The sequence below is a fragment of the Nesoenas mayeri genome (genome assembly GCF_963082525.1).
Source record: "Nesoenas mayeri genome assembly, chromosome: 2".
NCBI lineage: Eukaryota > Metazoa > Chordata > Aves > Columbiformes > Columbidae > Nesoenas > Nesoenas mayeri.
In genome coordinates, this window is record NC_137543.1 from 50330754 (window position 1) to 50344236 (window position 13483).

The 13483-nt window shown below is 41.9% G+C and overlaps 1 protein-coding gene across 1 annotated transcript in view; it reads left to right on the top strand.

Annotated features, from left to right (window-relative positions):
• The window catches only part of TMEM241 (transmembrane protein 241), a gene marked incomplete at its 5' end in the record, with an annotated part of 56804 nt that overhangs the window by 21124 nt on the left and 22197 nt on the right, over window positions 1-13483 (top strand). Inside the window, 3 exons of the mRNA XM_080340252.1 lie at window positions 6218-6252; window positions 7477-7546; window positions 9908-10001. Of these exons, the coding sequence (XP_080196378.1) occupies window positions 6218-6252; window positions 7477-7546; window positions 9908-10001 (199 nt within the window). The remainder of the gene's footprint in view (window positions 1-6217; window positions 6253-7476; window positions 7547-9907; window positions 10002-13483) is intronic.

Genomic DNA, 13483 nt, shown 5'->3' on the forward strand with positions numbered 1-13483 from the left:
AACCCATGAAGTCTTGAATGAGCTGTACCTATTTGTCTGTATTGAAGGGAGAATTGTGAAACAAGCACTAAAATAAATTGATTTTTAATTTGGCACCTGCCTGACTATGGCTGTCTGTTGTCATTTTAGTTAAAAACTGCATTTGGGCCTGAACCTTTAAAATCAGATTTTGGCTGAAGGTCTTAATTTTGCAGCTTTGATTGAAAAGTCAGGGATGGGTTCCCTGCCGTGTTAGTTGATGGTATCCTTTGAAACCTATGAAGCTGTGTCCAGCAGAGAGCAGGAGTTCCACATTATAGGGAGAGCATGATTATTGACTGAGAGGCTTTTGAAAGGGAGAAACTTCTCGCTAAAGAACTGTGAGGTGCAATAGTATGTATTTGAAAACTGTTCTTGGTTTTGTGTGTGGTGTTGTTTTTTTTTGTGTTTTGTTTTGTTTTTAAACCACCAACAACAATAGAATAAAAGCGAAAAGGTGTTACCAGAACTTGGGAAGATTTTTGTCTTTAAGGGTCTCAAAAGTCAGTGTAGCCTATGAGCTGATGGTGCAAAGCAGTTGTGCAAAGGTGGCTTAGAAGTTGTAGAAGACTGGATGCTTATTTGTTTGGCTTGGGTCTGTGTATATCTGTATGTCTGCATCTATGTATGTATGTATATTTTTCTATGTGTTAGAGAAGCTTGTGGTCCATATAATTTGGACCTCATCTTGTCTAGGGAAAACAAACAGTCCCATGGGCAATGGGATAAGTGACATCTGATTTCTTTTAGAGTTTTGTTTTGTCATAATAGTGGATGATGTTTGAAAGGGTGGGAAATTTAGCAGAAGCTCTCTTCTTGTTTGCAACCTCCATGATGTGCCTGTGCTGGGAAGGTCCTCCAGTGTTCAATGGGGCCGAAATCTCTGCTGCAGAAGGCACTGGCAGGCTTTGTCTCTTTGTAAGACCTCTTGGAGATGATTGCCACTTCCCAGACTTGGATGAAGCTGGTCAGTGTGTTTGAGAGCTATGTAGAGCTATATTTGTATGTGTACACACAGCTTTATTGCACAAGCTTCATTTCTGTAGAAAACAGTCAAAAGTATATTTAAATCACACTGAGTAGAAGGCATTTTACTCTGAACATTCTCTGAATGAGGGCTAACTGCTCACGGGCAATTCTGGGTCAGAATTACTATGAATGTGTGTTTATCTCTGTCAGAGGGTACCCAGCTCTAATTTTTGTGATTTAGCAGGCGTTAAGATATATGCTGCTTCCTCTGTTCAGGGCTTTCTGGAGGACTGTTTCAGCCATGACAGGATCCCAGTTCTGCCTCCAGAACAGGACAGTCTAATGTGCACTGGTGGTCTTATCTCTGAGTATGGTTCTGTGGTTTATGGAGGAACTTGCTAGGGTGGTATCAGTGCAACTTGCTCCTCTTAGCACTATTATTAATAGGCCTTTATATAGATCCTTATTTCTAACCTAGATCAGACAGCTGGTTGTGTGGGGAAAAGAAAGCAGCTGTGCAGGCACAGCCAGATGGTGGTTAGAATCATAAATCATAGAATCGTTTAGGTTGGAAAAGACCCTTAATATAATTTAGTCCTACCATAAACCTAACACTACCAAGTCCACCACTGAACCGTGTCCCTAAGCACCATGTCTACACATCTTTTAAACACCTCCAGGGATGGTGACTCAACCACTTCCCTGGGCAGCCTATTCCAATGCCTGACAACACTTTATGTGAGGAAGTTTTTCCTAACATTTAGGGAAATATAGGAAAACATATAGTTTTTTTACAATAGAGGTTGTTCAAAATGTCTCTTTGCTGCGGAAGCACAGTTATACTTTCAGTGTAGAGACTGCCTAGATAGAGCAGATTAAAGGTTCTGCCCCAAGGTACTGGGTGTTAGAATGTAAGAATATGTTAGATTAAAAAAAATACATTTAGATTAAAAAAAAAACATTAATTGCAATTGCTCTGTTGGCCATTTCCAGAGGTGCAACTGAAATTAGCAGTGTCTCCTAACAGATGCTATCTCTACATGCCACGCACTGTTCTTTGGTTTAAAATCTGGAACAAATTGGGAGGGGAGAACATCTTAAGCAAATGTACATTAGTGGGAACTTTCCAGAACCAAACAGATCTGAAGAAATACTTGCTGATGTTGAAAGTGTGGCGTTCTTCTCACTTCGTCACTTACAGTGTGATTATTCAATGGCTTTTATAAAGGGAGTCAGAGCAGGAGCAAGTGTAGGAGGGACAGCAGAGCTGTGCCATGCAGGGATGGGAGGGTGATGGTGCCCATCCCCATCCTGTTCATCCATCCCCCTTGTGTTTAAGGAGGTGGGGCAGGGAGGAGGGGGAAGAAAAGGAGGGAAATGTACTTCCAAGAATCTCCCTCTAATCCTTCAGTCTTGTTCCCACTGCAGCATTGTATTTCCCTGTGCTCTGATTTCTGGATTGGTGTTCTACTTCCTAGTGGTTTTACCAGTAATCTTGCATTTTCTTTCATTCCTTTCCAGCCCCTCACTTTTTATTAAGGAGGGAGCCAGATTTCTCCCCTGTAGCAAGCTGGCAAGGGGTAGTGTGTCTGCCTGGCATGTTGAGGGATACATAACATATCTTAGAAGTGGGTTGCAGCTCATCTTGGGCTCTCTCCTGTGCTGAGGCAGGTAGAGATATTTTACTTCTTGCAGAGAACCTGGAAGAAACATCCCAGCATCTGTCACTGTCTGAAATTTGTTCATAAACGCATACTAGATAACCTAGCAGTGACTGGTGAGGAGAAAACAAAGACAGCGGGAGAGTTTCAAATGGTGAATAAATAGCACTGACAAAGGTGTGAGGTAAAGGCTCTACTCTGTGCAGCTAAACTACATCTGGCTTCTGGAAGAGCTGCTAATCTGTCACTTTTGTGAATTAAAAAAGCTGCAGTAAATTTTCTGCAATAGGGAAGGGCAGCTTTGCAGGCATAAATTGCTGTTCTTGCTGACAAAACCGCTTTTTAGCCAGAAAGAAAGCCACGAGTGACCCAGCCCCCAGTATTGAGTACAGGGAAAAAGAGAGGAGCAGAGAAATCTGGCACAGGGATTTTGGTTTTGCTGCGGCTCGAGGTCCAAGCTGTCCTGCTGGAAACCTCTGAATCCCTAATCTGGTTTTACAACGTCATCATGTCTTTTCTACTGATGTTCTGTTCAGAGCAGAGTTATAGCACAGCTTTAACGCCATCTAACCCATTTGCCTTAACCTGCCATTTCACAAAGAAGGTTTTGTTTGCCTCCTATATTTTCTTTGGATTGAGGCCTGGGATGTCTGCTGGGGTTATCAATTCCTCTTCGTTGCAGAACCAAGTTTCTCTCTGAGCGTTTCCCAGTCTCACTTTTTTTTGGTCTAAAAATTAATAATGCAAGAAAGAAAAAGTGAAGAAACATGGCTTAGTCATAATTCTCATCACTGTTGATATAGTTTCACTTGGCTCGCCAGTCTCCTGTTTTCTCTGATATTCAGTCAAAAGCAATAGGCCTTTGCTACTTTTCTCTCTTTACCAGGAAACTAGAGGAATTAGGTCTGTTTATTGTTAATTCCTCTTGGCATCCCATGCAGGAAGAATGTGCATATGTGGGGAGGAGGGGCAGGGGGGAATTCCTACTGTAAGTGATCTGCTTTGCCTTGTTTAATGTCTTTGTGACAACCACATCTTTCAAAAACATACATAAATATTGACAATGTGACCATACTGTACCAGCTGATGCCTTTCAAAGACATCGTATAAAACATTAAGCCTAAAATACTCGCCTGTCTCTCTGACTCGTGAACCGTATCATAGAATCATATAGTTCGGGTTGGAAGGGACCTTCAAGGGTCATCTAGTCCAACACCCTGCAATGAGCAGGGACATCTTCAACTAGATCAGGTTGCTCAGAGCCCCATCCAGCCTGGCCTGGAATGTTTCCATGGATGGGGCATCTACCACCTCTCTGGGCAACATGTGCCTTGTAAAAAAATTTTTCTGCATATCTGGCCTGAATCTCCCCTCTTAGTTTAAAACCATTACCCCTTGTCCTATCACAACAGTCCCTGCTAAAAAGTCTGTCCCCATCTTTCTTATAGGCTCCTTTTAACTACTGAAAAGCTTCAATAAGGTCTCCGTGGAGCCTTCTCCAGGCTGAGAAGTTGCCTCCTTTGGCCCGTTGTCTTCCACACCTGATTTTGGTGACAAGCTTTCCCCCAAGGCTTCCTCAGCCATGGGATTTCCATGTGTTGCATTTCCTTTTGCTACTGGCACCTCTGCAAATGACACTGGGATTCACCAAACCGTGCCGAGGGCAGGCCACGCTGCACAATAGCTCCATCATGTAGAGAACTGGGACCAGCTGAGAGCGAGCAGGCTTGGGAACAGTAGCTGTTTTAACACTAGAAAAGGGAGTTTGCTTGCTACGAGCACCACATTGATGATACTGTACTGCTGCAGGTAACTCATTTACAGCAATTCAGCTTTCTAGCCATAGCCTTGTGTGTTGGGAACCACTTCCAGCTCTTTCTCTGCCTTCACTTTCCCTTGTGCAGGCTTCCCTTCCTCCGCGGGCTAGGCTGGCTCTTCACTGCCATTACTGGGCCTGGTGAACTGTAAGAATCACTGGCAATTAGCCAGGAAAAATTGCCTAGCTTTAGCGTTCATAACTTGAATTAATGTCTTTTTACCTTTGTAAGTAAGTATACCATTTGCTGCTTAGCATGTAGCAACCTCTCCAGGTGCTCTTTTCTCCTTCTCCCTCTTGTCCTTTGTGTTTGCCATGGATGTATGCTGTTGCTAATGGGAGGAAGTTATAGCTCTGATTTGAAGACTTGCATGTTTCTCCCATCTTACAGTGCCCCAGAATATGTTCCTGTAGCCTTCTAACTTTGGAAACAACAAGGAATAAAAGACTTTGAGGGGGGTGGAAAAAAACACAACACAGAAATTTACCAGAAGAACTGGTAGCACTGAAAAAGGCTCTGTACAGCTTATACCACAAACTCAGAAGGTGAAGTTTTTGTAGGACCTCAAAAATCTTAAGTGATACTCCAGGCAAAGAACTGGTCCCAGCTCATTTTCTTGTTAATTTGTACCTTTCTGAAAAGTGTGCAGCATTTGGGCTGGTACTTGGTTTTATTTTAATGCATTTTAAAAAATTTGTTTAATTGCAGTGTTTGTCTTTTCTGTGACATTTGGGGCAAAATGTGCAGTACATGGACAATCATAAACATAATAGTCTTATATGTAATATATGCACATCCCTATAAAGTGGACATTGGTATGCACGCAGCTGACATTAATCCTCTGACAGAGAGACACTCAGGTCTAGACACAAGTACAGTTCTCTATAGATTCTGGCTCAGTAGTGTCACCAGCTGGCTGAAGAGCAAGTGGGTCTGTTAAAAAGAACTTGGGGATAACAGTGGATGCTGAGGTCTATATGAGGCAGTAGCACGTGCTCATGGCAAATTAAGGCAAACCATGCATTGGGCCACATGAGGAGGAGCGTGGCCGTTAGATTGGGAGAAGTTATTGTAAGCATTGCTGAGGCTGCAGCTGGAATAGTTTATTCAGTTTGGGGGCTCCCAGTTCAAGAAAGATGCTGAGACATTCGAGATCTAGCAGAAAGCCACTGACATTGTTAGGGACTTAGAGCACATGGCTACTGCAAGGAATGTTTGAAGGAGCTCCTCTTGTGGAGACTGGTGAAGTGGAGGCCAAGGTGCAGCCTGACAACTGCCTACACTTCTTGAAAAGGAGTTGCAAAGATGACAGAGCCAAACCCTTCTAAAGAGTGGCAGATGGTATGACATGGAACAACCACAGATTGCAGCTTTGGTGGTTTAGAGATGGGACATCAGGAAAAACTTCTTCACTAGGAGCATAGGGTGGCCCTGGGCCAACTTAACCAGAGAAGTGTGGAATCTCCAAGCTGGGAGATATTTGAGACCTGGGTTTTTGAGACAGAACCACAGAGGACATGATCATATATTCGTGATAGTCCTGCTTTAAGTGAGAGCTTGTGTTAGGTGACCCCAGAGATGCCTTTCCACACAACTTTTAATTTTTTTAAATTGATAATTATGCCTCAGTCTTTCTACTTAACTGGAAAAAGTTTCACCACGAAAAAAACAAGCACAAAGCTGTCAATTTATAATGTTCAGGCTATGTCATATATTCTGTAGTATGCAATTAACTTTTTTTTTATTTTTCAGTGTGGTGCTGTTGGCATCTGCATCACATCCAGCAGGTAAAGTGGATTAAGTTATTCCTTTTTTATGTTTCCATATTGCCTTTCCTTTCCATGCATGTTTTCAGAAGCCAAACTCTGTAGGACTTTAGCCCTGGAATTCAACAAGAATACAAGCAATAATAGGATATCCTGTAGGAAGAGGAGGGTATATAACACTATGTAAATTGCATGATGTTGACTAATACCTTTCTTAGCTACCCTTTGCAAAGAAGCAGCACGAGACAGACAACAAAGAACAGCCTTTGAGGTGGTGCATGGTAAAGAACAGAGATTCCGTAGGTGAATGTGTCCTCTTCAGAGCAGTGTCTCAGAAGACCATTGCTCTCAATGCTATGCAGAGATTTCATTTTGTTGCTTTCATAGGACGTATCCCATCACAGGATTTGAAGTACCAACAGATCAAAGGCTAAAAATGGAGAAATTCAATATTTGATGGTGGCTAATATTCCTATCATACTAGTGTTTAAATAGTTGGAAGGATAAAGGTCATCTGTTGCTTTCACTAGACGTTTGCTCAGACAGAAAAACAAAGGAAGAAGCATTTAAATAAACATAAATTCCCCCTTTTAGCTGGTGGTACATATTGTGTATATAGCATTCCCCTACCAGAATAGACAACATGTTAATCAAAATAGTCCTGCATTTCAAAAAGTAGAAGATGGAGCTTCCTCTGAATCTGTAGAGCCTGAAGGCTCCTGAGAATTGTTGTTACCAAGAACAACCGGGGCTCAGGTTCCTGGAAATGCAAGTACTCGAGAGCTCTGCTTGGATCTGGGAGAACTTTTTTAAACCTCTCAACTTGCTTGGTGTGACAGAGTTCACGTGCCAGAGGGGGAAGCAGCCAACATATGTCTGTGTTTCCTGTTGCTTCAGTAGGAACTGTCACGAGCTCTGTAATATAATAAGTGCATATGATGCATGTCTATCCACTGGCAACTGTTGCTTAAGCAGGATCTTTGTACACTAGCAAAGAATACTCTTATGTATCCCTTTGCCCTTTTTCAACCAAAGGCAGGAGCTGGCTAGAAGCAAGGTCAGAGAGAAATCATTAAACACACTAGAAATGTGTAAACCATCTTAAATGAAAAGTCAACCAGCTGTGAACGCTCAAAGGAATGTTAAGCTAGTGATGTTCATTTAATTGCTGTTCCCTTGCTTGTAAGACTGGGTAGTTTTTTTTTTTCTGCCGTGTTCCACTGGATGTGTTGCTTTGTCCCTCAGGTGATCTCTTCAGTGCCTTGGACTTCCCATTCCTGTACTTCTACAGGTTTCATAGCAGCTGCTGCGCCAGGTATATAATAGAATGAATAATAGATCCCATTGACTTCTAACCTTGACTCTCTCTTAAAAATTCTGGAGCATGCAAAACCTTAGTTATACTAGTTTCTGCTGGCTTAAGCCAGTGAAACTGCAGATAATACATATCTGTGTGTATGTGTGGATATGCATATGAAGGCCAGAGATTCAAATGTGCTGGAAGTATATGTGTTTAATTGGGTGAGTGCATTCTGACCAGGAGAATTCCCATTCACCAGTAAAATATTTTTTACCTAATGTAGCAAAGCATTGCTAAATAGCATCTCTCAAAAGCCTCTCAAGTCAGATTAGCCCTTGTAAAACTTGCTGTTTGCAGTAATTACAAAGTATTAGTCTTCAACAGTACATGGGTGTACATGGATTTATTTGCCTGTACATCTTGTTATTTGGCAGAATGCTTTTTTGAGGTAAAAGGGAAAAGCTTTAACAAGCATTCCTTTATTTTGAGTAGCAAAAGTTCACTGCCCAATAGTGTAATTCTCAAAGGACAATGTAAGTATGTTTTCTGTAGATCTTAATTATCTCAAAAAAAATTATTCCTGTCTTCCCCTTCCAGTCTCTTGCCAAATGGAAGTATTTTCCTCTTAGAGGGGAAAAAATATTTTCATGCTAACTGTTGGCAAAAATACTTCCTGATCGTTAGGGATTTTCTTAATTGTATCCAGATTTTCCATTAAAAGAGGATATTAAAAATTGTTGTTAAATAATTTCTCTATGTACATAGTTTTTTGGTATGAAAGTGGCTTTTTTCAAGGGTAGACAATCCATGCTACAAATAACTTGCAATTAGGTATCAATGAATAAGTTGCTCCATGGTAGGTAGGTGAAATCTGTTTCTTCTTGAAGGCAAGGTCTAACTGCAGGCGCTAGTGGATATCTGTCTAGCTCAGATACTCTTTCACTCTGGAATTTTACCACTGTTGTAGCCTCCCAGTTCCATTTCAATTGCCCCAGCTTTAGTACATGTATAGTGGATAGCACTGTACACTACCACAAGTGGAAAGAAATAGTTAGATGGAGAAACAAGCATCTTGGTTGCTCTCCTATGTCTTGTAATCTAGTGGCTTTGTAGATGTAAAGGATTTGGAGGAAAACCCATACAATGTCAAGTAAGGGTAACTGATGCAGATAAATTTACTATCTCTGCAGAATGTCCGAAGCATTAGTAATAAGGTGCGAAGTGCCCAATTTAATTAATGAAATATTAATAAATCAATGTTAATTGTGACATCAGTATTTCAGGTGTTATAATTAGCCATTTCACTTTTTATCTCTGAATTACACTGAATGGCTTCAAATCACTCTGACTAACAGCCCTTCTCAACAGGGTAGAAGATGTGGAACAAACCTAAGCCAACTCTCAAATGTTTGGGCAATGCTGCTTCACTGATTTCTCAGAGCGGAATGTGCTACTCATGTGTTCAGCACTTCATCCTCTGCACCAGGGAGCTGAATTTGGGCCTCATCTTTTATCAGTAAAGCAGCATCTGCTTTCTTGGCTCCAGGCACAGCGGATGGTCCTTTGAGGTCTCGTGTTATGGCTCAGTGTATGAGACTCTTCTACATCCTGCTCCTGGGCAGTTACCTTACCCTGCTGTGGTGTATCAAAAACACCTGTACTGACATGTGGCTCAGATGCAACTTTTTTTTTGTTTGAAACAACATCCAGAGCCAAAGCTTATAGCCTCTGTGAGGTGTGGAACAGAGTTTCCTTAAGAGTAGTCTTGGCTACAGAAGCACTGGGGACTACTGTTCTGTATGACTTGAGAATCAAAATCCACTTAATTGTCAGCAGAGAGCTTTGTAGTATGCTGTTCCCAGCATTATTGAGTCATCTATTTGTTATACAGTAGAAATGTATTTGCCTTCCTAATTGGAATTTAGGCTTCATGAAGTTAAACAGCTTGAAAGCTACAGGCAGATACTTTCCAGTGGTTATTTTTTCAATTCGAGGCTCTGTGGAGGTTGAAGCGAGTTAGTTGCCAGACATCTGTGGCTCCTGTTGAAATTAGCAGTACCTTTGTTTAGAGCCATTTCAATGCCTGAAGTTAGTATTTCACCTCATGTTTCCAATAGTCTCTACTTTTCTGATTATGCAAGTGTATTAGAGGCTAGCCATAAGAGTGTCAGACTTTACTCAGACTCTAGAACAAAACCTGATATAGACTAGACATAATGTAAGCTCTTTGTCCACCAGCTTTCCTTCTCCAAGTGGGTTTAACACCACTTGAAGGGTGACTGTTCAGTTCTGCATTAGGAAAACCAAGATGCCTGTAAGCTGTTGCTTAGTTGAAATTAAGAGACTTTATTAACAAGTTTTCCCCATCCCTTGCAGTGGACTGTTGGGATTCTTTCTGATGTTGCACACAGTGAAGCTAAAAAGCAGCACAACCTCAGGGCAATATGCAGCATGGAGTTTCCTTGCAAAGGTAAGAGAAAGGATGTCACAGAAACACAGTGGATCTGTGCTTTTCCCAGGATAGCTGAGGAATTTCTGCATCTCTCTAGTTTCCCTTGTGATTCCTGTGTGATGCTCCTAGGGCCTGTCAGTGCAACCTGCATGTAGAGTTGAGGTGACAAATATCAGGTGCATAGCAGGCCAAGATCATTAGCTGAGGTGAAATGCTGTATATAGACTGAGTTAAATGGAGCTGGGCTGATTATTGCAGCTAAGTATTTGGCCTACTGAATGCCAGTAATACGAACCTATACTTTCCAAAGGTGTTTTGGAGAAGAATACTCCTTCTGAGAGTGTGTGCACCAGCTGTTGTTTCCAGTATGTCTTCCCAGAGGCAAGAGTTAAAACTAGTTTTCTGAAGTTCAGTACCAGAACTCCCACAGCTGTCATTGCAGGGGAGAGTGGTGGATGTCATTTGGCTTGACACTAACAAGGCTCTTGACAGTATCTCCCACACTCTTCTTATATCCAATTTAGACTGTTACAGTCTGGATGAGCAGACAATTACATGGGTAAATAAATGGTTGGATGATCAGGCTCAGAAGACAGAGGTTAATGATTCCTACTCTAACTGGAGGCTTGTGACAACTGGAGTAGCACAGGGGCCTGTCGTGGGATGCCTCCTGTTTAACATCTTTGTTGAAGAATCAGAGGTTATAAGAGTGCACTCAGATTTGCAAAGGACACCAAACTGGGAGGATCAGTCTATAACACTGGAGGACAAGGTTGCCTTCCAGAGGGACCTGGCTAGCTGCCGAGAAAGTCAGGAGGCTGGCGCACTTTCCTTGTGAGGAGCGGAGAGAGACAGCTTTGGGAGCACCTAAGAGACAGCAGGTGCCCAGTAGCTGTGGAGAAGTTATCAACACAGATCCAGGTTCTTTACGATGGTGTATGGTGAGGAGGGATGAAGGATAAGTGTGAGTTGAAAGAAGAGAGCTTCAGATTTGGTATATGGAACAACTTTTTCACCTCAAGAATGAGTCAGGCAGGGACACAGGTTGTCCAGGGAGGCTGTGCAGTCTCCAGCTTTGAACATTTTCAAGACTCAAATGGACAAAGCCCTGAGCAACCCAGTCTGACCTCCTGTGGTCCATTCCTACTGGAATTATCTTATGATCTGTGGATCTAGGGTTTGGCTGTACTTGATTTAAGTTATTAACAGCTCATTTGTTAAATTATCAGTGGTAACTGCAGTCAGAAGATCTTGTCAGACTCCTTTTCCTTGGTTAGATTTTACTTAGTTTCATCACTCTCAGCTAAGTCATCTGGAAACCACAACCTTCCCATGTGGTTTAGGATCACAGCTTTCCTACTACAGTGAATGAAGCTCTTACCTTACAAAAAAAAGAAGACTTGCGTAATATGCTTGTTTAGAAACTGTAGTCAAATGGGTCTTTGGTTTTTCTGGGGAAAACAAGAAGGGAGTGATATGCCTCATTTTGTGCTTTGCAAGCTGTTCCACAATGTACAAGTCACGTAGAGTTTCTCACCAGTTTGAATTTCTTCCAAATATTCTGACTGTGCAGATTTTAGTACCTTAGCTTTCTTCTTGCTCCTTGGTAGCAAGTCAATGGATCTAAAGCTTGCTCTTGCACCTCTCCCTCTCCTCTCCCTCTCCTCTCCCTCTCCTCTCCCTCTCCTCTCCCTCTCCTCTCCCTCTCCTCTCCCTCTCCTCTCCCTCTCCTCTCCCTCTCCTCTCCCTCTCCTCTCCCTCTCCTCTCCCTCTCCTCTCCCTCTCCTCTCCCTCTCCTCTCCCTCTCCTCTCCCTCTCCTCTCCCTCTCCTCTCTTTTTTAACATTCTGGGTTGGAGTTGGGAATAGCTGGCTCTGCTGGTAGGTAATTTGAATAAGGAGAAATGGTTCTACATGTGGTATTTCTGACTTATCAAAAAAAAATGCAGGCAAAGATGTGTTGTGAAATATATTTTAAGTAGATTTGGATCCTTCCCAGGTGAAGTGGATCAGAGCCACAAAGTCTGGACAGGATCAAAGCTTTTCCGAAGTTCAAGAGTTTCTAGATTTGTGGGGTTTTGGCCAATTCTAGACTTAAATTAGACAAAGTTTGTTCTGGCCACTGCTGTCAATGAAATTACATGCCTTTATACCAAGTAAAGGTTTGTCCCTGTGTCACTATGATAATTTAATCAGTTCTTCAGCCTTAAACATCTCTGTTTGCTAATGTGCATGGTTTAATTATCTTGTTTAGGAAGGTTTTTATAACAGGGCAAATTAGTCCTTTTCCTGTCGTAGCTTCTAACCCAGTGCTCAACTTTTATGTCTTGAATAAGTAATATGGACATGAGATCTGTCTGTGGCACTAGTCATTTTATCAAAACTAGCAGTGTCTCTAGTGTTTTTTCACTAGTGTTTTAAAGCGTGCTATAAGAGTGATTTCAGGGCTCTGTCATACCCATCTGAGGCAGTATGAGGAACATGGAGGAACTGCTGCTCCAAGTGATTTTGGAGTAGAAGTTAGTGAATGCTTGAAAAATTCAGGAATACTATATGTCAGTTTTAGAACAGGGATCAAAAGAGACTGCAGAAACAGACACAGAAAGGCAGAAGGCAAGAGCTGAACTGGAGCTTGTCTACAAGGGTAAGGGCTGATCTACCAGCTCCTACAAAATTCTCACAGGGTATCTTTTAACTATAAGGAACCATAAATTTACATATGGGGTAGTTAGGAAGAGTCCTGTCTGTCTGATCACTCATGCTGCTTCCTTCAGGTCTTTGGAAGTGTTAAAACTACACACTGATCCAGCCCAACATTGCCTGAGTATGAGAGCTGTCTCAGTCACATCTTAAGTCATCATAGATGCAGAAAAGCAGTATTTAACTCATACTGTAAAAATCTGTTTAAATCCAAGTGTGTGACTCTTTTTAAAAAAAAAGGGGAAAAAAAAAAAGGAAAAAAAGAAGGAAGTTAATGTGGATAAAGAATAAAGATAGAAAATAATTGAATTTGGACTTGCAGAATGAGATCCAGTGGAAAAAAATTCTGGTCATAACACTGGCTTTGTGTTCCCACATGAGCATTTTTCTTGGATTGAGTAGTGCCCTAGATCATCCTCTTAATCTCTCAGACTGACTGAAGTTTTCACCAGCAGTTGGAAAGGAGCAGCACATGAGGCCAGAATATGTTTGTCTTGCAAATGAGCCAAGAAAGGAGAAGGCTCCAATCCTCGGACCGCAGTGGAAGTCTCTCGGGAGGCACAGAGAATCAGAAAATCTGTTTTCCATTTGGATGCTTTGTACCTATGTGACTGAGCTGAGGCCGAAATTGTTGCCACCACCTCACTTCTTGTTAAGTGCCAATAGACCAATAAACTAACCATGAGATCTGATCGGGCCTGCTTTGCAGATTCGAGGCGACATTCTTTGTGAAGCTCACATATTTGGCCTCTCTGCCCTCTAATTTTTCATTCACTTAAAAACTGGAGCTGGGTCATAACTT